Source organism: Myotis nattereri (assembly GCF_964212035.1).
Source record: "Myotis nattereri genome assembly, chromosome: 12".
NCBI classification, from domain to species: domain Eukaryota; kingdom Metazoa; phylum Chordata; class Mammalia; order Chiroptera; family Vespertilionidae; genus Myotis; species Myotis nattereri.
The window spans coordinates 19518645-19538943 of NC_138087.1; the positions used below are offsets into that span (position 1 = coordinate 19518645).

General features: G+C 41.1%; 1 protein-coding gene across 9 annotated transcripts in view; it reads left to right on the forward strand.

Moving 5' to 3' along the window:
- Positions 1–19165, forward strand: part of ELAVL2 (ELAV like RNA binding protein 2) — a 164129-nt gene extending 144964 nt beyond the window's left edge. For 7 of the 9 annotated variants that reach the window (XM_081103021.1, XM_081103023.1, XM_081103027.1 and 4 more), the window contains 4 exons: positions 5224–5377; positions 8301–8526; positions 16088–16126; positions 16714–19165. In XM_081103021.1, the coding sequence (XP_080959147.1) occupies positions 5224–5377; positions 8301–8526; positions 16088–16126; positions 16714–17041 (747 nt within the window). In that variant the 3' untranslated portion in view covers positions 17042–19165. Of the gene's footprint in view, positions 1–5223; positions 5378–8300; positions 8527–16087; positions 16127–16710 lie in introns of all 9 variants that reach the window. The other 2 variants (XM_081103025.1, XM_081103019.1) reach the window with 1 other exon arrangement.
- Positions 19166–20299: the final 1134 nt, after the last annotated feature.

Below are 20299 nucleotides of genomic sequence, written 5' to 3' on the forward strand. Positions count from 1 at the left end.
AGAACAAATGGAGAAACCATTGGCCAGAGTATTTATTTGCCTGGTACTTGTAACTGCCTCCCTCTCTCTTCCCTCACGTAACCTCAGTATTGCTTGTCTTTGTTTATTATATCACTTGGAAGGTTGTGGGAAATTCCTGCATCAGCCTGAGCTTTAAATTGCTGTCATTGGAGTAGATTGCTGTTCAGTGTAGTACTCCCTGTGTTATCTTTAAATATTTAAATTGCAGACTCTCTAGCTGCCTCTTAAATTAGATCCTTCACTTAGTAGTTTTGACATTTTCTAACCTTGCTTCTCAGGCATTAAATATTCACCTGTTTAAATGGCAGTGAAAATTTAAAATCCAAACCCATCTATTAATCCAGAGACTGTTGTTTGGAGAACAGCTTGCATTTGTTGAAGGAGGAGCTTTTTTGACCCCACTGGGAGCCAAAGGGAGCTGGAGGTTCATCCTACTAAAGTCTTTCTCACCCAGAACTCACCACAAAACAAAGCCATCTCTTGGGTCTTCTCCAAGGGATTTTAGTCTTGAAGAACCACAAAGATAGACAACATTTTGAGGGTTAAGATAGCCCAAGAGTGGTTCTCTCCGTGGATATTAAAAGCAAGGCACCAGTACATACTCCAGATCCATAGAAAACGTCAGAATAAGGAAGGTAGCTGACAGTTGCCAAATGCAAAATTTGATCTGGAAACTTATTTGAATCTTCAAAGGTGCAAGTCCTTATCCTACTGCTACTAGCCTTCTTCCTCCTTTGGTCTCAGTATAGTTTCTGTTTATAATCCTTCAAGGTGGAAGAAAGAGAAGAAGACGTATTTTCCTGGAGGGAGGGTGTGGGTTATAGTGCTATCCTTACTAGAGGGAGGGAAAGGGAGCGGCTTTGATCCCAGAAACAATAAAGTTTCGGACGTGAGACACAGCATAGTGCAGGGGTCCTCAAACTTTTTAAACGGGGCCAGTTCACTGTCCCTCAGACCGTTGGAAGGCCGGACTATAGTTTAAAAAAAAACTATGAACAAATTCCTATGCACACTGCACATATCTTATTTTGAAGTAAAAAAACAAAACAAAACGGGAACAAATACAATATTTGTATCTGCATGTGGCCCACGGGCCGTAGTTTGAGGACCCCTGGCATAGTGGTCTGGGAAGGGGACAGTTGCCCTCACAAAATTTCGGGAAGTGGGCAGGGGTGGAGTGGGGTGGTGCATTACTCATTTAATTACATTCTAAAAATAAGAAAGTAATAAAACTAATTCCAAAATTCTGATAACAATGTGCAGTTTCTCTAGTTAATTGCAATTGGTGGTCACTCATCCTTTTCCTGGAAAAAGTGACTTAAAGATAGTAATGGAAAATGAAATAAAATTACTTTTGACTTAATTATAATTTCTAGTACCATCATGTTTTCTGCTGTGCTCACTTTCACTCTGTGAGTATTTAAGAAATAACCAAGGGGCATTTAATTTTTCTAAACTCTCAGAACAAGTGTATCGAGCTAGTTACTATTGTGTGGTTTTGTGGCAGAGAAACCAGACAAGTAGGCAAGAACATGGGGTCAGAAGATCGGAATTGGAATCAAGAGTGAACACGTGTGTATAACCTTAGTCATGTTATTTGCCTTGTCGATACCTATTTCCCCAGCAATAAAATACTAATGTGTGCCCTACCTCACAGGGTTGTTGTGAGGCACGAATAAAACACTGTATTTGAAAACGCTTTGCAAATGAAGTCTCAGAAGCCTCTAAGTGTAAGGGAAATGGGAATAGTGTTCTTATCTCCACGAGTTTGCAAACAATTTCGTGCCTATGGCAGTTGGAACCAGTTCATTGACAAAGTTACTAAAAAATACTGTTCTGAGATTTGTTATTCTTGGAGCCTTTACAATATGGCTGTGTGCTACAAGGGTACCCAGGATTTGTGTTAATCAGGTATGATAAGACCTGCAGACGCAGAAATGTTTGTTATAAAGGAAGAAGTTTATACTCACAAATGTCTAGAAACAGACACAACATGCCATGTAGGGCCATGTGGGGAAGCACCAGGGGCAGTCAGGTGTCAGAGGGGAGAGGGCAGAGCCTTCCTGAACCTTCATTGGGGTTCTAGTGGAAAGAAAGTGTGAGGGAGGGTGTGGGTTATAGTGCTATCCTTGCTAGAGGGAGGGAAAGGGAGCGGCTTTGATCCCAGAATAAGGTGAGTAAAGTTAGCATTAAGTAGTTGGAATAATTTGGAGAGCTCTGGGCTACAGGATAGTTCCTAGTTGTCTAGTGCCTGGCCCTGCAGTGACTTAGGGCAGGGAAATCTGGTTTGGTGAGTTAGATAACAGAGATAGCAGTGTGGGCTCTGAATTCGTTGGTTTGTATATCAAAGTTGTGCTCACCAGGGGAGTCATTTACTATCTCTAGGAGGGGGCAGGCTCTTCAGGATCAAGGCCCTACATGTTTCAAGAATACAGAAAATAAGACAATATAGTCACTACAGGTTGGGAATTAAGCAATGTGAACTGAAGGAAAAATAAAAGCAGATAACATAACTGACCCAAGTATGTTTTCAAAGCTTTTATATAAGCACTAAATATAAACCCGTTTTCCTAAATATATTTTAGGATAACTTTTAAAACACTCCGCCCACATTCCTCTGAAATGCACAAAGCAGTAAATGTCACTGCATGAGTAAATTTTCTGGAACACAGTAATGGGCTCAGGTTACTCCCAAGTCTAATAGTCTGGGTCTTTACCTACATTTTCAAGTGCACGTAGAGGTAAATAGTATTTATAATATAGTCACCTAGGTTTTTCGGCTCTGTGCTCAGCATTTTATGTGCTTTAGAGATTATTTATTTAATTATTCCTAATAACCACATAAAGCCAGTACAATTATGTGGTAATGGACTTAAAGAATTTGTCCATCATGCCCTAACCGGTTTGGCTCAGTGGATAGAGCGTCAGCCTGCGGACTGAAGGGTCCCAGGTTCGATTCGGGTCAAGGGCATGTACCTTGATTGCGGGCACATCCCCAGTAGGAGGTGTGCAGGAGGCAGCTGATTGATGTTTCTCTCTCATCCATGTTTCTAACTCTCTATCCCTCTCCCTTCCTCTCTGTAAAAAATCAATAAAATATATTAAAAAAAAGAATTTGTCCGTCATGAACAGAACCTAGTTTTGAGGCCAGGGACATTGCTTCAAGAGCTGTCACCTTGACCTACTGGTACACTTTTCATGCCATGTTCGAGCTCATGGAGAGCCTGCCTGCCTCTACTGCCTGCTTCATCAGCCATTGAAAGCCTCCCAAACTTTGAGAAGATGCTTACTCTGTTGCCCATGGGAAGTGGCTCTTCATAAAGGGAACACTTCTTTCACATGATCTGGAGCAGACTGACTGCTGACTTGCTGAGAGCTCCCTGCCCCTGAAATAAAGCCCTGGAGACCATTAGATACCAGGGGAGTTCAAGCAGTGGGATTCTAGCTTACCCAGAGAATTGGGAGTTGTTCTTTACTCACTCACTGCATAGGAATACATTGGCTTTATGTTTATATCTGTTTATCGCTGTCCCAAGACTAGAGTCCATTTCCGTTGCTTTGTTGATCACTGGGAATTTTCCTTCATTTCTTATTTGTCACTTACATTATAGTTCCCCAAGTCCATTGTCCTTAAGTTCATTGTTCTTAAGGGTTTAGAAACTCAGAAAAAAAGAGCAGCCCATGAGTAGTTATTTATCTTTTCCTTTTGCCTGTAGGACAGGACAGTGCTAATATAGCCGTTGGGACAACAAGTGTTAAGTTAATAAGCAAACTTTGAATAAACGATAAGAGTTTTAAATGTTCACACTATTAGGATCGGGATAAAATATAGCAAGACCTTTTATAAAGTAGTATTAAACCTGGCTTGCTTTTTAAACCTCCTGGGAAATTTTTTAAAAAAAGTTATTACATAAAGAGCTAGGAGCAGAATTTAAACCATGGAGAAAATATTTCATATCAAAACTGTTTAAATTGAAAAGGTTTTTTTTTAAAAAAAAAGCAATGGCGTAGATTAAAAGTGGATACTAATGGATGAAATGAGTAGGCAGAAGTTATCATAACACGGTACCCCGTAAGTCAGTCCTAGAATTAGACCCATTTGCCTTTGTCATGAACAATCTGGAAGAGGGGATATATTGTGAAGTTTTTGTCATTGCAGGCAGTCTAAACGTGCTTACACTTAACATCAGAGAGACTGTGATCAGGAATAGTACATAAGACTCAGCGATCTAAAACTTGGCAGAGGTAGCTTATAGGCAGAGAGCAGTCAGTTACAATTTGGGCAAAGTCTAGATGACTTGATGAACTGTCCGTTAAACGCTGTGGTCCAGTAAGCTACTGTGGACCTATCGGATCAATGGGATATTACATTGGCTTTCCTCAGCAAATATTTTAGCATCTACCATGTGCCAAGAGATTGAGGATACAATGAAAGAGATAAGAGAGACAGCTGTAGTTCCTTCCTACGCGAACTTATGTAAAGAATGTTGATTATAAACAACCTGGACTCATTTTCTCCCATCCTAGTAGGATTTGGGGTACTATATGTCAAAGATAGGAAGCTTTTTGAAAGGGTACAGAAAATTGCAGGTAAAGTCAATAAACAGATTTCAGATCTTTGAAATCAAGATTAGAAAGACTTGTGAGCAAGACAACAATAGACAGAACGATAGGCGATACAGCTCAATCCCATATTTAAATCTGGGAATTTAGAGGTGATAAAAAGTTATTTTGGAGTAATCAAAGGGGCATATTTAATGATAACAGGGTAAATTGTTTAGAAATGTGGCACCATCTCTCCTGGAGATGGGAGAATTGAAAACAGGTTAGAATAATATCAGATGACTTTAGAGTCCTGAAGCTTAATCATTAGATTGAGCCAAAATCCCTACTTTAGGGGTTGGCCCCACTGAGAACAATCTGTTAAGCACAAATAGCCCTGTGCTGTGTGCATCACTGGTCTGTTTTGAAACTTACAAATCTAGGGGGAAATATTCTCTCCACCCAGGGGGGATGGCATTTCCCATTTGTTTAGAATTTCTCCAGCACTGAGTGAAACAGGCAATGCTGGGCTTGCTTTAACTTCAGTGTTGTTTGTATGGTCCTACGGACAAACCACTCACTAACTTGAGGCTGCCTTTGAGGTTCCGCAGGGAGGTACTTGAGTTTGCATGTATATCTGATGTCGTTCCCCCTTTCCAGGTTTCCTATGCTCGCCCAAGTTCAGCTTCTATCAGAGATGCAAATTTGTATGTCAGTGGACTCCCGAAGACGATGACTCAGAAGGAGTTGGAACAGCTTTTTTCACAATACGGACGCATTATTACTTCTCGCATCCTAGTTGACCAGGTCACTGGTAAGTAGGCAGCCGCCCCGGGGAATCTTTCACACTTTCTGCCTGGCGGATTGTGAAATGTGCTGCCTTCCCATACAGCAATCTTGCCTCTGGAACACATCAAAGGTATATGTGGGCCAGAAAATGCAATTTTCTGCTGGAATTGTTCATAAATATGCATGGATAAAAATAGGTAGTGGAGTGGAGAGTGAGTGAGCTTGAGTCATTGCCACCCGGAAGGTGCAGGTTTGAAGCCTGTTTCATGGCTTGTAATAAATTTACAGATGCTGTAATCTTCATTTCCAAGCTGCGGCGGGAGAGAAGCCCCCGTCCTCCTTACAAAGTACTAATAAGCAATTTTATTTTTGTGAAACGCATAGTTCAGTGCAGCAACATGCAGCCAGTTCTCCAAGGGCAGGCTACGCTACAGCAACGCTGGCAGGTGCTGTTCAGGCTGATTTCCAGGCCCGTGCTGTGTTGTGTCGGCACGTGTAAGAGTTTGAAATTTTGAACGTTAAGCATTTATTTTATGCCTGATGTTAACTTTCAGCCAGACTGAAATTAGAAGACTGGTATGTTTATTAAAGACTGGTATGTTTATATGCCAGGGAGCTCTTCTGGAAAGCGTTTAGTTAAAACCCAGCAATATAGATTTGATTATGGATTTTAAAAATAAAGTACAGGTTTATTTTCCTATTGCAAGTGCAGTACTTATTCTATTTAAAACATATTGAAAATAGAGAAATATGGCAGGAGGGGAAAATCACCTGTAGTGCCATAGACCCAAGCACTCACATTAAGATTTTGTGGGTTTTTAAAATGAAAGTAGCAGGCTTTCCTCTTTTGTTTCTTTGTGTTTCTTCTTTCCCTCTCCCCTCTTTCATTCTCCCTCTTCTTTTTCTCTCTCCCTTTCCTTCTCTCTGTCTCCCTCTCTTACACTGACAGTACCACAAGAGATGCATTGTGTACCAGAGTATCATATTTTGTTTTTTAAAAGAGGCAGATTAACCACAGAATTAAATCAGGCCGAGTGTTTAATTCTTCAAGGGAAGACCAATTAGTTGATCTGAATTTGATCAGAAGCCACCCATGTTATGCTCCCCTGCGCTGTTAATTAGACTCACAGGAGGCTACGCACCACACGTAAGAAGAGCTTTGTGTGTAGAGCAGTCGCTCCCATCGCATACATGCTTGGGAGGATGACCCATAGGTTTTGCAGTGAATTGTGAGGAGGTGTCACCTGTGTTACAGAAGGGCCTTGTCTGAACTGCAAGTCCGTCCTGAGTACTTAGGCTGACAGGTGGACCTACCCTGCCACCTGGTTTAGGCAGCGATCCTCAGGCGTGGTCCTGCACCCACAGCACCCGCAGCACCCGCATCCTCCTGGGACATCGTTAGAAACACAGTGTCCTGGCCGCCCCACCCAAAACCTAATGAATGAAACTGTGAGGGTGGGCTTGGTGCCTGCTCAGCTGTGAGGACTCCTGGGTTAGATGACAGGCTGTGTAGAGGCCATTTCAATGCTAATCTGATGCTTTCTTCATGGAATAGTTAAGCCCCAGGGGTTACTCATTCCTAATAGGAGCAAGTAGATAACTAAAAGAATATATTCCCTGTCTTTCACCATTTCATCTTTATACGTATGGCTTTCAGGGCAAGAATTATTCATTTTACCTGACATGAAAAACCCTGCAGTTTTGTTACTCACCCATCAGGTGGTAATAATGTGCAACAGATATACCTAAAATAGGGAAGGGAAAGTGACAGGGACTGTCTGAGGTAAGCATATTGGGAACAAAACAAAACAAAACACCTTATCGACCTTAGAATGAAATTCTAAGCCATTGACCTTACGCAGTATCAATTGTAAAGCAAGGAGACCTGCATGTGTTTTCAAAGTTTCCCTAAATCAGGATGGGGTAGTCCGTTTTCTCAGCCCGTCTTTCTCAGGAGCCTCTCATTCTTTTCTTCGATGACATTCTCTGAATCATCTAGACGCTTCTAGCTACTTGTTCCAAGCTGGTACTGCTGGTACCCATTTGCTCGCCAAGAAAGTGTTTCTTTCCCTGCAACTGCTCATCTCAGGATGGCCAGCCACGGCCGCCCCCACTGGCCTGTTTAGCTAATTAAATGGAATGAGTTGGGCTTCCCTCTCCCATTTCTCAGAAGCTGGGCAGGTATTAGGTCATCCCTCCGCTTTCCCATTCTCATCTCTCCACGTGGGAACAGCGGGAGGCAGGGAATGGTGTTCCGTGCTCGGGTGTGATGTTGCTAAAGCCAGGCGCTTTGAGGCTTCCCTTCTGTTTTATTTATTTTTAAAACCCCTTTCACCTCTGAATATAAAGTACAGCTCGGCTAAAGCAGCGGAGAGGCCTCAGGGAACCCGGAAAACCTCTTCAGACGTTTTCCTTAAAGGACCGGTATCCTTGTATTATATTATTAAGTTGAATTACATTTAAAAATTTAGCCGAAGTAAATCTTTCTACCACTGTGCATGTATTTTTAGCACAGCTTTTAAGCATTTTTAGCAAATGCCTGGCTCTGTTCTCCTTGTTACAAGAAATGGAGCTACTGTGCCCGTCATTACTGTTTGTCCAGCAGCATAATTGGGAAAATGAAACTCAGGCATGCAGCTGACATTATTAAAGAGAGTGTATTGGAGGGAGAGAAAATGTGGACGTACAATGTGTTCCCTCTTCTTGTTAGCTCATTGGGAGGTCTGTGATAATGGGTATTCAAATTGTATAGGTGGCTTCATGCATTAAAAAATACAAATTTGTGATTCTAGACTCAATTACTACTAAGTTACGGCAAGCGTCTCCTCTGATTTTATGGCAGATGTAACATGAGGGTGAAAACACATTCTTGAGAAGGGAAAATTAATTTATCCTTTTCTTCTTTTCCTCCTCTCTCTTTCCCAAATCCTTACCCAAATCTACCGTAGGCATATCAAGGGGTGTAGGGTTTATTCGATTTGACAAGCGGATTGAGGCAGAAGAAGCTATCAAAGGCCTAAACGGCCAGAAACCTCCTGGTGCCACAGAGCCAATCACTGTAAAGTTCGCTAATAATCCAAGCCAAAAAACCAATCAGGCCATCCTTTCCCAGCTGTACCAGTCTCCAAACAGAAGGTACCCGGGACCATTAGCTCAGCAGGCACAGCGTTTTAGGTAAGTCTGGTCTGGTTCTTATGCCAGGCTACTCCACTCCGAATGCGCAGCTTCACTGTCCAATACTTGTATTAACAGGACCTCTGGTTTGCTATTATTGTTACTGCTGCTTTCCTCCTTTTCCCATAGGGCACAGGGAAAACCTACTTGGGGAATATTGTCTTTTGCTGGCATTGCAGGCGGGGACAAAAGGACAGTAACCTACAGCAGTGAACCTCAGTGGGTCAGGGGATAGGAGGGTGGATGGTGTCCCCATCAGGGGACACTTGGCAGGGTTGGCGAAACTTGGGTGGAGGGTGCTGCTGGCATCTAGTGGGTAGAGGCCGGGGATGTAGCTGAATATCTCGTAATATACACACAGCCCCCAAAACCACAGGTTATCCCAGCCGCCAACATCAGCAGTGCTGACATTGAGGAACCCTGGCCTGCACAATACTGGGTTCTTCTTAACTGTTTCCAGTGCTTTTGATTTCCCCTTTTTAGTTGTTTTTTGGTGTTTTTTTTCTCCTTGATAACATATTTTTTTCCCCTGTTTCTGTTTTTAGGTCAAGATATTTCAGTTACTTTGGTTTATAATAGTTGCACCACTAAGGATATATAACCTATTTGACTATATTAAGTTTCTTCAAATGGGTCCCTCTCCCCTCTTTAAATTTGTGTAGGGGCTGGCGAACCTTCACTGTTAAGGGCCAGATAGTAAATATTTTAGACTCCATGGGTCATGGTCTCTGTTGCATATATGTCTTTAAAAATACAACAACAACAAAACACAACTCTTTAAAAATGTATGTGCCTCCTGGACTCCCCTGAAACATACGCTCTCTGGACTTGGCCTGTGGGTGGTACTTTGCAGACCCCTGTATACGTCCATCGAATGCTCATGCATCTTTCGCAGAGAAGATAGCCTGTCTTATAGATAAGTATAAGTGTTGCAACTTTTGAAGTTCTATTCTAATCCTGAGGTAACAACCAAACCACGAGTCATTCAGAAAACCTCCCTAACTTGCATGTGCGAAGAACAGTAACTTTAAGATGTTAAAACAGAGCTCACAAGGCACAATCACTCAGTTTTTATTTTCCAGAACAGTTTTTAATATCCTTTGTGACCATATGGTGTACTGCAGCCACAATGCCATCTAACCCCCTGCTAATTTTATTTATTTTTTAATCACAAGTGTATATCAGTTTCTTGCTGGGGCAGAATAGTTAGTTATCAAAGGTATTGTCACAAATGTAACTTAATAAGGAGTTACGTGATTTTAAGCTTAAATCACATGCATTTTTTTCATTGAGGTATTTAAAGTGCTGAAAAGAAAGTGGGGAAAAAAATCAGCCAAATATCTCCCTTTAAAAATAACAGTAATGTCACCTGAGGTCTGAGAAAGAAATTGCTATAAACACTGTGTTCATTTCCTACTGAGGGTGGCTTTGCTTTGGGAGAAGAGGTGATGCATTGAAAAGGTTCTGTTTGGAACTGGGTGGATGGGTACCAGTGGATTGGGCCCTGTGTTCTCTTTGGGCTTTAACTTTATGAGGTTAAAAAAAAAAAAGTGTCGGTAGAAGGGAAACACTGCCCCCTCTGGCTGAGGTGGGTGGTATGGGGATGGGCTGGAGGGAGGCAGCATGGGGCTGCTTGATGCTGCCCTTGGGGAGAAAGAGATCCTACAAAGCCTCCCGTTCTTGCTTTTTTTAGCTATGCCTGTAGGATTCCTCTGTGGCATCTTAAGTGAAGAATAGCTTTCTGTAAATTTAGCACAGACGAGCTTGCAGGAATTCTGGAGGTGTTTCCCAGGCAGGCCAGCTAGTGAACGTCAGAGCTCCTTGGGGCTTAGGGCAGGGAAAGGCAGGTTCTTGGAACTTGTTGATTTTTGATGCTGTGAAAGTATAAAAGGTTTGACGTTAGTAGGAAGCTGTATTCGTTTAAATTGTTATTTTTGGTGTTTCCAATTTAAGCTCTGGTTTTTGTTTTATGGTCATTACTTAGTAAAACTGAGTTTTTGGAATCAAGATTGAATCCTGAGGAAGATTGGGCAAAAGGACTGAAGTGACAGGATCTTCAGGAGTCTCCCTGATTATTGAAATGGCAAGGCATGTTGGTGACTCAAATGTGAGGCTATTGATAACCACTGTATCTGCTCTCACCTTGACCAAGTCCCTCTGCCTGCAAGCTCTCTGCTTTTTATTTGCAGTTGGGTAAAGTGTTACAAGATGTTCCCATGGTCAAATGTAATACCTTTTAAAATACCTGTGCCTATTATGTGCTTTTATCTTTTAGCTCCATATGTTATTAACTTGGAAATTTCTTTCTTTCCTTAACTCCTATAAACATTTGTTTCAGGGGTGAGTGGGTGAGGGAATGAGTTGTCTGTTGTAAGGGAAATTTGGTTTCAGAAAATAGGGCAGAATCTTACTGTCATTTCATACTCCTAACTCTTGTCTCCATCACTCCACTTCCCATTCCTTCCCACATCTCTGTCCAGATGGTAAGTTCTGAACTCGTCTGTGAGCTCAACGAAGGTGTGTGTCTAGATTGAGTGCTAGGAGAACCGAGAGCCTTTATTCCTAGAGTTCAGGTTTAACCTGATGTGTGTTTGGTTGCTTTGTTGTTGTTGTTGTTAATTATCACCTGAGGATATTTTTTTTCCATTGATTCCTGGTCAGGACACATGCTTGGGTTGCCAGTTTGATCCCCAGTAGAGGGCGTGCAGGAGGCAGACGATTGATGAAGTTTTGCTGTCATCAGTGTTTTTCTCTATTCCTTTCCCTTCCTCTCTCTCTAAATATATATATATATATATTTAAAAAGTGGGCTTGTGAAGTTTATGACTCACTCAACCCACATAAATCATTAGAAAGAGAATTAACATGAGCACTGCTGATCTAAATTGCTTATTTAATTGACTACAGTTTTCAAAATAAAACCATTCTTACTTATTTGGATGGATAGTGTAATTTAAGCCCCTTAAGTATATTCTTGGGACATGGTATCTGAATTAAACTTTCAGCCAGATTTTTTTCATCTCTCTCCATGTGGAGCAGCTTTAATTTTATTGAGTGTGATCTAGTCTAATGGCCTGTGTGCCAGCTCCGATAAGCCTTTATGCATTTTTCAGGGAGCCTTTCAAATCAGCCCTTGAGTTGCATTCAAGGCACTTGCTGGTTGCACTATCAGAATTTCCTTTTGGGAGAAACTGGTTTCAATTCTCCTGAGTGATTATTTTCTCTCTTAGAGAACAGATGATACCCCCTAATTGGATAAGGGGGTAAGTCGGTGATCTTGTGGTTTAACGTCAAAGCAGATCTCGGTCTGTGCTTTGGAGCACTTTTGAGAACCGATATTTTTAGGGTCCAGAGTTTTATTTTCTTATTCATTGGAAGTAATCTCGCTTTATATTCTTACTTGACTTGAGTCAACTTGGAATTTTCTCTTTTACTTGCATGTGGGTTGTAGTGTGCCGTAGGTTTACTCCCATAGTGTGGTAGCTAAATTTATTGGAAGCTAGGCAGGTACCTTCATTTCATTCTTTACTTATCAACACCTAGCTTGGAAATGGAATGCTCTCCCTAATATTTGGTTCTGTTCGAAGTATTACCTACTTATAGGCTGAGTTGTATTCTTATTAATAGAAAAGTTTTTGTACTTGTGTCCACAGTATATATTTTTCCATAAACTATAGGCACCTGGACTTGTACTATTGCATTCATTCACTCAGAAACCCTGATCAGACATAGAAGATTAAGATAGGCCGAAGATGAAATAAACATATCAAATGTCTTGCTAATTATGCCGACTGGCTTTCTATTTCATTTACCAATATCTTAATGGATAATATATACCTTTTTAAAGCAAGAGTCACAAAATTATCTTCATAATTTCAAACTTCTGGTCTGACTTCAGGTGCGACATGGATTGTCTTGTGTCTGACCTCCTGATGCAGTTGGTACACGGAGTAGAAGAAATAACCAGCCCTCCCTTTCCTTCCTTATGACGTGGGTGACCCTTACTGTTGTCACCCTCACTCTGATCGTGATGATGATGGTGGTTTTCGCAGGAATCTTTTTGAAGCTACCTATTCTTTGAGGATTATTTTCATTAAAACTCGGTTTACATATCTAATCCTCCAAATCCACCTAATGAGTTATTTGTAAAGTGAACTGTATCCAGTTTGAAGGGCAGGTGAGAGAGAGTGGCCCTGTCCCTCTGAGGACTGCTCCGTCTTCCCTCAGGAAAACATATGCACGGGCAATAAGTGAGGGTACGGGGTGCAGTGCACTGATTAAATGTGAGTGAAGAGTACACTTTTTAAAGTTTAAAAATACATACTTGATAGATGCTTGAGTATTAACTTGCCACACTGCACTACCTCATCCCACATAGCCCCTGCATCATTCTGGAGGCTACTTACTAACTTGGTCTCCACTAAACATCGGCTTCCATTTTTAAATGACCTCCCAGAGAAGGTGTGTACTCTGGTGTAGAGTGAGGGGGAGGGGTGTCCTTGTGTCTTAGCTAACTGTAAACAAGGGCATTTCAAGAGAACATGATGTGGCCTGTGCCATGATCACTTCTAACTGTCTAGTTTATAGTTTTCCGGCCGCTGCAGGACTTGGGGGTGTGTGGTACCCATGTGGGAACCCCCCCCCCCCCCGCCTTCTCCCAGCTCTCATGAGAAACATGGGTGTTTGTTATTGAGAGAGAAGAGAGACCTGCTAGGCCCGCCTCCTCCCAGGCAGGAGTTCTCAGCATCACCCAGGCCAGTGATGGCGAACCGACGACACGCGTGTCAGAGGTGACACGGGAACTCATTTTTTTGGTTGATTTTTCTTAAATGGCATTTAAATATATAAAATAAATATCAGAAATATAAGTCTTTGTTTTACTATGGTTGCAGATATCAAAAAATTTCTATATGTGACACGGCACCAGAGTTAAGTTAGGGTTTTTCAGAATGCTGACACACCAAGCTCAAAAGGTTCGCCATCACTGACCTAGGTCCGGTTTCTTAAGTCCAGTGCTCCTCCCTGCATACCTTGTTGATGTGGGAGAGGGGAGGCGAGAAGGAGAGGTACAGGCAGATAAATTGGTTTAAGTTCCAAAGAACTAAATTTCTCAAATGGGCACTGAGTACAGAAATCACTGAGAGCCCTAGCCAGTTTTGCTCAGTGGGTAGAGCATCAGCCCACAGATTGAAGGGTCCCACGTTTGATTCCAGTCAAGGGCAGTGTACCTGGATTGCAGGTCCATCCCCAGCCCTGGTCAGGGCATGTGCTGGAGGCAACCAATTGATGGGTCTATCTCAGATCCATGTTTCTCTCTCCTTGTCTCTCTCCCTTCATTCCACTCTCCAAAAATCAATGGGAAATATCCTTGGGTGAGGATTTAAAAAAAAAAATCAGTGAGGGTCCTGGTATCACAAAGGATTTCACAGGTTGGACAAATGTGAGACCCACTGAGAGGGCCCTCAGAGATCCTAGTCTAAAAGCCCTAGTCCTCCCTCCTCCCTGGAGATTCCTGCGGTGGAGATTGGGGAATGAATTCTCTCTCCCTTAACGCACGTCATTCACTTGGGTTTCCACCCTGTCTTAAAAATAGTGAGAGCTTGCTCAGGAGTCTGCCTCTGTACTTTGGTTGGTGTCTAAGCTGCGCTGGCAGAGTGTAACAGTTCCTGCCTGGGCCCAGTTAGTGGGCACAGATGATGTAGCTAGTTTGAGTGAATTAATACCCTCTGCCTCTGGACCTTCCACACTTGGGAAGGAGGCCTCAGTATCTCAGTATGCTATTCTGTTCTACAGGTATCACACGCCAGATGCATGCTCTATTGGTCATGCCAGCAATTTTATGAAATTTACCTGTATTTTGTTACTTTATGTTTGGTGATGGGATTTGTGCGCATCTTTATTTCTGGTAGCGGTGGCCTTTATTTTGGAGTATAAAGACATGGCATCTTCGACTATAGTCATCACCTCTGCAGAAACAAAGTCTTCCCGCCTGTGCAGTCTCTCCGCACATGTGCTTTCTCTGTGCGTGTCACACGTGCTCCCCAGCCAGCTATCCTGATGGCTTTTATTCTGGATTAAGCAGTTAAGGATAATGTTGGTAACCTCATCGTTTTTATTCAGTTAAACCTGCAGGATCCAGGTCCGTGCTCTCCATCAGTGGTACAGTGAGGATGAACTGTCCCTGGTCCTGAGAGGGTGGTGGGACAAGACAGACACACACACACACACACACACACACACGAACATCCTGTGTCTCTCTGATTTGTTCTGCCTCCTTATACTTTGCGTTAGAGCAGTCCATTTCTTTATTTGCATTTTAACAAAGCACACAAATGCCCAGGGGTGATAGGGAAGAGGAATGTGTGAGATTTTTTTTTTTTCTAATTCTGAAAGATCAGAAAGAGATGTGTGTTTTTCCGGCTTTTATAACACTAGAAGGAGTTTTCTCAAGTGAGTTTGAGCTCCACTTGAAGCCGAAGGTTGTTAGACTATAAGGGTGAAACACTGAATTTCAAACTTGAGAGAAAAATTGTTCTCCGGACCCAGGTCTTATTTGGAGAGTGTCCAGCATCGTGGCCATTAAAGGTGGTTATATGGGCAGTGCATTAAGCTGTGCCCACCTCCCCTAAACACATGTAAGTAATTGGTACTCATTGTGGACATTGGAACTCTTTGCAGCTGGTAAATCAAGTTCTGTACCACCCATTTAACTTTTGAAGTAGGGAAACGATGTGGAGAGTTTTAAATTAGAGTACCTACTCACCCCCAAATACTTTATTTTTAAAATATTTAAGAGGCGTTCAGGTTGGTTGGTTGGTTTGTACCTGCCTCTTACACCTGGAGCAGGGTTACACTCCTTATAGCAAAATAAGCCTCAAGCTCAGGCCTGAACTCCTCTCTGCATAGCTCCCTGGAGTGGGGAGTCTCTCGTCTTTCTTTCTCTGGTTCTTAGCTGAGCACAAGGAGAAATGGGAGGTTTAGTAGAGGTTGTGTATAGGGAAGGTTCTTTCTACCTGTTATAACACACTTTGATCCTAAGAAATGAAAGTCCTTCAAACTTGGGAAGTTGAAGGGAAATTTATGGACTTCTGTAACCTGCAGTGTGAATATCAGTGCCACCACTTAATAGTCCTGTGCTCCTGGGCAAGTCCCTTAAACTTGTATGTGCGTCCCGGCATGCACAACAGAATTGTGAGAATTCAGAGTAGTATTAAGTACATGTAGGTGTATGTGGAGCACTTAGAACCTCCTGGCAGAAGATGAGAACCCAAGTGTTAACTATTCCAGGGCCTCCGCACTGCCTCTCTGAAGGGCGTCCTCAGATGACCACCAGTGTCTTCTGTGTGTGGCACTGGCCCCTGTAGAGATACACTGCATCCATCAGAAGAGCTAGTGTCTTATGGCAATGGGGATCCATTCTCTGTGAAAAGCCCCAATTTTTGATGTCCCATACAATTAATATACAAATGTCCCCTTGGAAGATGGCAGTAACCAGCCCAGCTTTCTTGGACATCAAGGGGAACAATTAAAAACTGAAATTTGCTAAATGTGTGTTTTGCAGGTTGGACAATCTGCTCAATATGGCTTATGGAGTGAAGAGGTAATGATAGAGGTTCATGACGCTCATAACCCCTTCCCTGAGTGATTAGTTTCTTTGATTTGGGGAGTGACTCTCTTATAAGTTTGTGTTGGGTTTTCTTTTGCATGTACAAACCTAATGAAAAGCTGCCTTTTGAAGCACGGTTGACCCAAGGGATATCTTTGTATCACTGGATGCCAATGCCACCTGGTCTTTAAAAACCCATTCTTTATTTTATATTGCATTTCGACGTTATAGCATGTTTACATATGTGTTGCGCCCCTCCCCCAGCCCTGCTTAAATTCCTGAAGCCCGTTCTCAATATATGTATTTTTTTGCTATTGTGGACAGTACTATTCAATACAACATATCATGGCTATTTCATAACTTATTCATACCTTGGTAGTATAGCATGTCGCTGCAAGCCACACACAGACTTTGGTTGAAACATCAAGTAGTTGTATGCATTTGTGGGGGGAGGAGAGTTACTAAAGCTCTGGGATGGGAAAGGGAAAAGAAGTCAGTCCATTGCTGTAACCAGCCTGTTTCTGTTGTGTGTGTGTGTGTTTGTGTGTGTGTGTGTTCGTGTTTCCTATTTTGTTTAGTAGGTTTTCTCCAATGACCATTGACGGAATGACCAGTTTGGCTGGAATTAATATCCCTGGGCACCCAGGAACAGGGTGGTGTATTTTTGTGTACAACCTGGCTCCTGACGCAGACGAGAGTATCCTGTGGCAAATGTTTGGGCCTTTCGGAGCTGTCACCAACGTGAAGGTCATCCGTGACTTTAACACCAACAAATGCAAAGGTTTTGGATTTGTGACTATGACAAACTATGACGAGGCCGCCATGGCCATAGCGAGCCTCAATGGATACCGTCTGGGGGACAGAGTACTGCAGGTCTCCTTTAAGACCAACAAAACGCACAAAGCCTAATGCGCTCTTGTCCTCAGTCTATTTCTATATGAAAACTACCCAACAAAGGCAAGTTAAGAGAAACTTTCTACATTAGTAAGTGTCTTTGTAAGTCAGTGTTGAGATGGGGATAAAAAACGACTACTTAGCATCCTAAGAAATATGTGAGATTTTTTATTGCTAGTATTTGAATTAAAACTTCTTAAATATCTTTTATGTTTGAATATGGACAAGAGGTACAGGGTTTTTACCTGTCACATTGCATTCTATTGCCTTCTTTGAAGAAGGTGGACCTTTTAAAGTGTTTCAGCTAAGGGATGACATTTCTTTTCTTTTTACATAACTGCCTTGAACCTGTGAGTAAACCTTGAGGCTTTGTGTTGTAATTCCTCAGTTGGTTGTGTCTTTTTCTCCTCCCCCCGCCCCCCCTCTTTTTTTTTTCTTTTTCTGATTAGCTTTGTGTTTTGTTTACATTTGAAGCATCGCTGTTACGTCTAAGAAAAAGTATTTTGAAGTTTACATTTTTATTTATGAAGTTACAAACAGTATTTATTTTATAGTTATGATTTGGGTTGGGGCAGGGGGGGGGCTACATTATAAACGCTTATTGTAAGAATACTGGAGAACTTTTCGTAAAGCAGTACCTTGCCAAAGAGATAAGAGCCTCTTTGATGTGGGTTTAAAAAAAGCATCTATTTTTATAAAAAAGAAAATTTGGAGAAACTTTTTACTGGTCCTGGAACAAATATTTTGACTTGAATACTTTGAGAAATCTCTTCATATGACACCTAGTGAGCTTTTAAAATTTACCAGGAAATTTGCAGTGGTTGGAAAATTTAGAAAGATTTATGATGTAGAAAAATACTTTTGAGATCTTTGTATGAAAGGAGTAGACTCGATGGGGGGAAACACAGGCTGCTGGTTTCGTTTTTGTAATCACCAGTGGAGTGTCTGGTCATCCTGGTTATTATGTGGTAGGTGGCTCACATTGATTTGTGATTTTGAAACAAATAAAAAAAAATTTACAAAAGAATATATAAGAGCAGGCAAGAAATTTAAATTACCAAGAGATGGGGGAAAAAAAATCTGTTCTTCCTAAAGAAATCCCTTCAGATAGAGCTCATGGTGTTTAGTGATGTACTTGCAGTATTGTTTGAAGAATTGTTTTGTCTTAAGGAAAAGAGATGTTGCACATGATTTGTACTGCAGCAAGTCGGCAAAAGTGGTCTGAGTTGGATATATTTGAAGGTATTTTGAAAGTTCTGTTCAAGGCTAACACCTGAGCTTTGTGTAATGTAAATAAGACCTTGTGTTTATGACCCTTTCAGCTAATTTGATTTTCTTTTCCCCCTTACATGCCAAGTGATGTTCAGGTTTTGAATGTTTTTGTATCCGTTTTTTCCGTTGTAAATGGCATTAACATTGTTACTTGAGGTCTTGCTTAATCACTTTTGTTGTCCTGAGGACTTGAATTTACAGTGCATCAGATTTGTTGCTAATTTCGTCTGTAGATAGTCTAGCTTCAGCTGTTTATGGTGATGCTACCTTTTTGTTTATAAATATGTTTGTGGTAAAAAGAAAATGAGTATAACCATAGGTTTTGAACAAATTTCCTTACATTTTTCATACAAAAAATCATAAATATCTGTATGCTATTGAAATTTAACTTTGTATGATGCTTAAACCACTATTTGGGGAAATAATAAAATAAGTCTTTACCATGTATGAAAGAAATTTTAACAAATACAAAATATTTTCTGATTAGCATCTAGCGTATAATAAATTTTCAAAAAAGCTGAAGGCAAAGACGCCTTCATCAGGATGCACTGAGAACTATATAGTTACGTCCTGCTTTTTGTATAAACTGAGATGCTCACATGCTTCCCCTTAGAACAGGCAATGTGCTATGCATAACATAGTTGTACATTATCTTTGCGGTTGCGTTGAGTTTTATTTTTTATTATTTAAAATTGTAGTTATAAAAATTTTCAGTATAGTACAGTACATATACTGTGAGGCGCGTGCTAAAGTGAATAAAGCGAGTTTTCATGCTGACCCACTCAATGCTATTCCGAGATCAATTGGCTTAGCACTTTCTCATATCCTTAGGTGCATTTAGATTGTCAGAGTTAACCTTCTGCGTTTAAAAAAAAAAAAAAAAAAGCTAAAAAACTAAAAAACTAAATACATGTATATACTTAAAAAAAGAATAAGGTTTCCCTGGTGGGAAAACAGCATCTACATGCTTCTTTCCTATACTACTGTAGCAAACCGAGGCATTGATGAGAGGGCATGCAAATTGTGCTTCACTTTACAGTGTTTATCAGAGCACTTAATAAAATGTAAGGCTGGTATTTATTTGAAGTTGTACAGTATGACTTAATTCACATCTGTTGGAATAGAAAATATATTCTGTTGAGTATTTAAGAGGCTGTACATGTTTTCTTTTGTGTTTGGATTCTTTGTACTTTTTCATGTTCAGTACATCAATAAACAAAGTTGAAGGGAAAGAACAGTGTGGTGAGTAGGTCTTTATACACATTTCGGGGGCTCTGTGCTCAGTCTAATCAACTTGCTCTATCGAATTAAAAGAGGTTCCCTCCAAGCCATTAGTTGAAAGCAGAGTTGTCGAAGGTAAGAATTCCTAAACATTTTTTTGAATGACACCTTCTGATTAGGTAGCTTTCAAATCTTACTTGGTGAATAATTTTTATAGGAATACGTGCTTTCATCGGCTAGTTGTAAAGTTTGGGTAATTGGATGCTGACATCCTTCTATAGCTTTGATGTAATAACCATCACTTTTTTTTTTTTTTTTTTTTTTTTTACAAATGGGAGTGTTTCTCACACATTTCTTTGAGCAAAAGAAAAACCAAATGGCAAGAAGGTGACGCACTCTGCTTTCCCTGGCGAGATTTGGCTCACCTGTAGGACTAACTGTTGGTGGATCAAGTTTGTATTTGTTGTCCAAGAGACTCTTCTCTAAAACCAGAAACTCGGTTTTCATTAAGTTAGGGTCGATGTGAGTAGTGCATGGGTACAGAGCATGAGCTCTGCCCATGCCATGTTTTACAGACATATTCCATTCTTGTAACATCCCTAGCCTGCCCATGGAGGGAGAAGAATATTTCTTGCTGATCTTTTGCAAAGATTCTACTTCAATAGAACTTCTGAAAATTTAATATATAATATTGACGCTCTTTTTTCTTTTTTTTTTTTTTTAGGAAGTCTACTGAATAACTTCCTTTCATTAACTTGCATCTGTCAGTTTTTTTGGTAA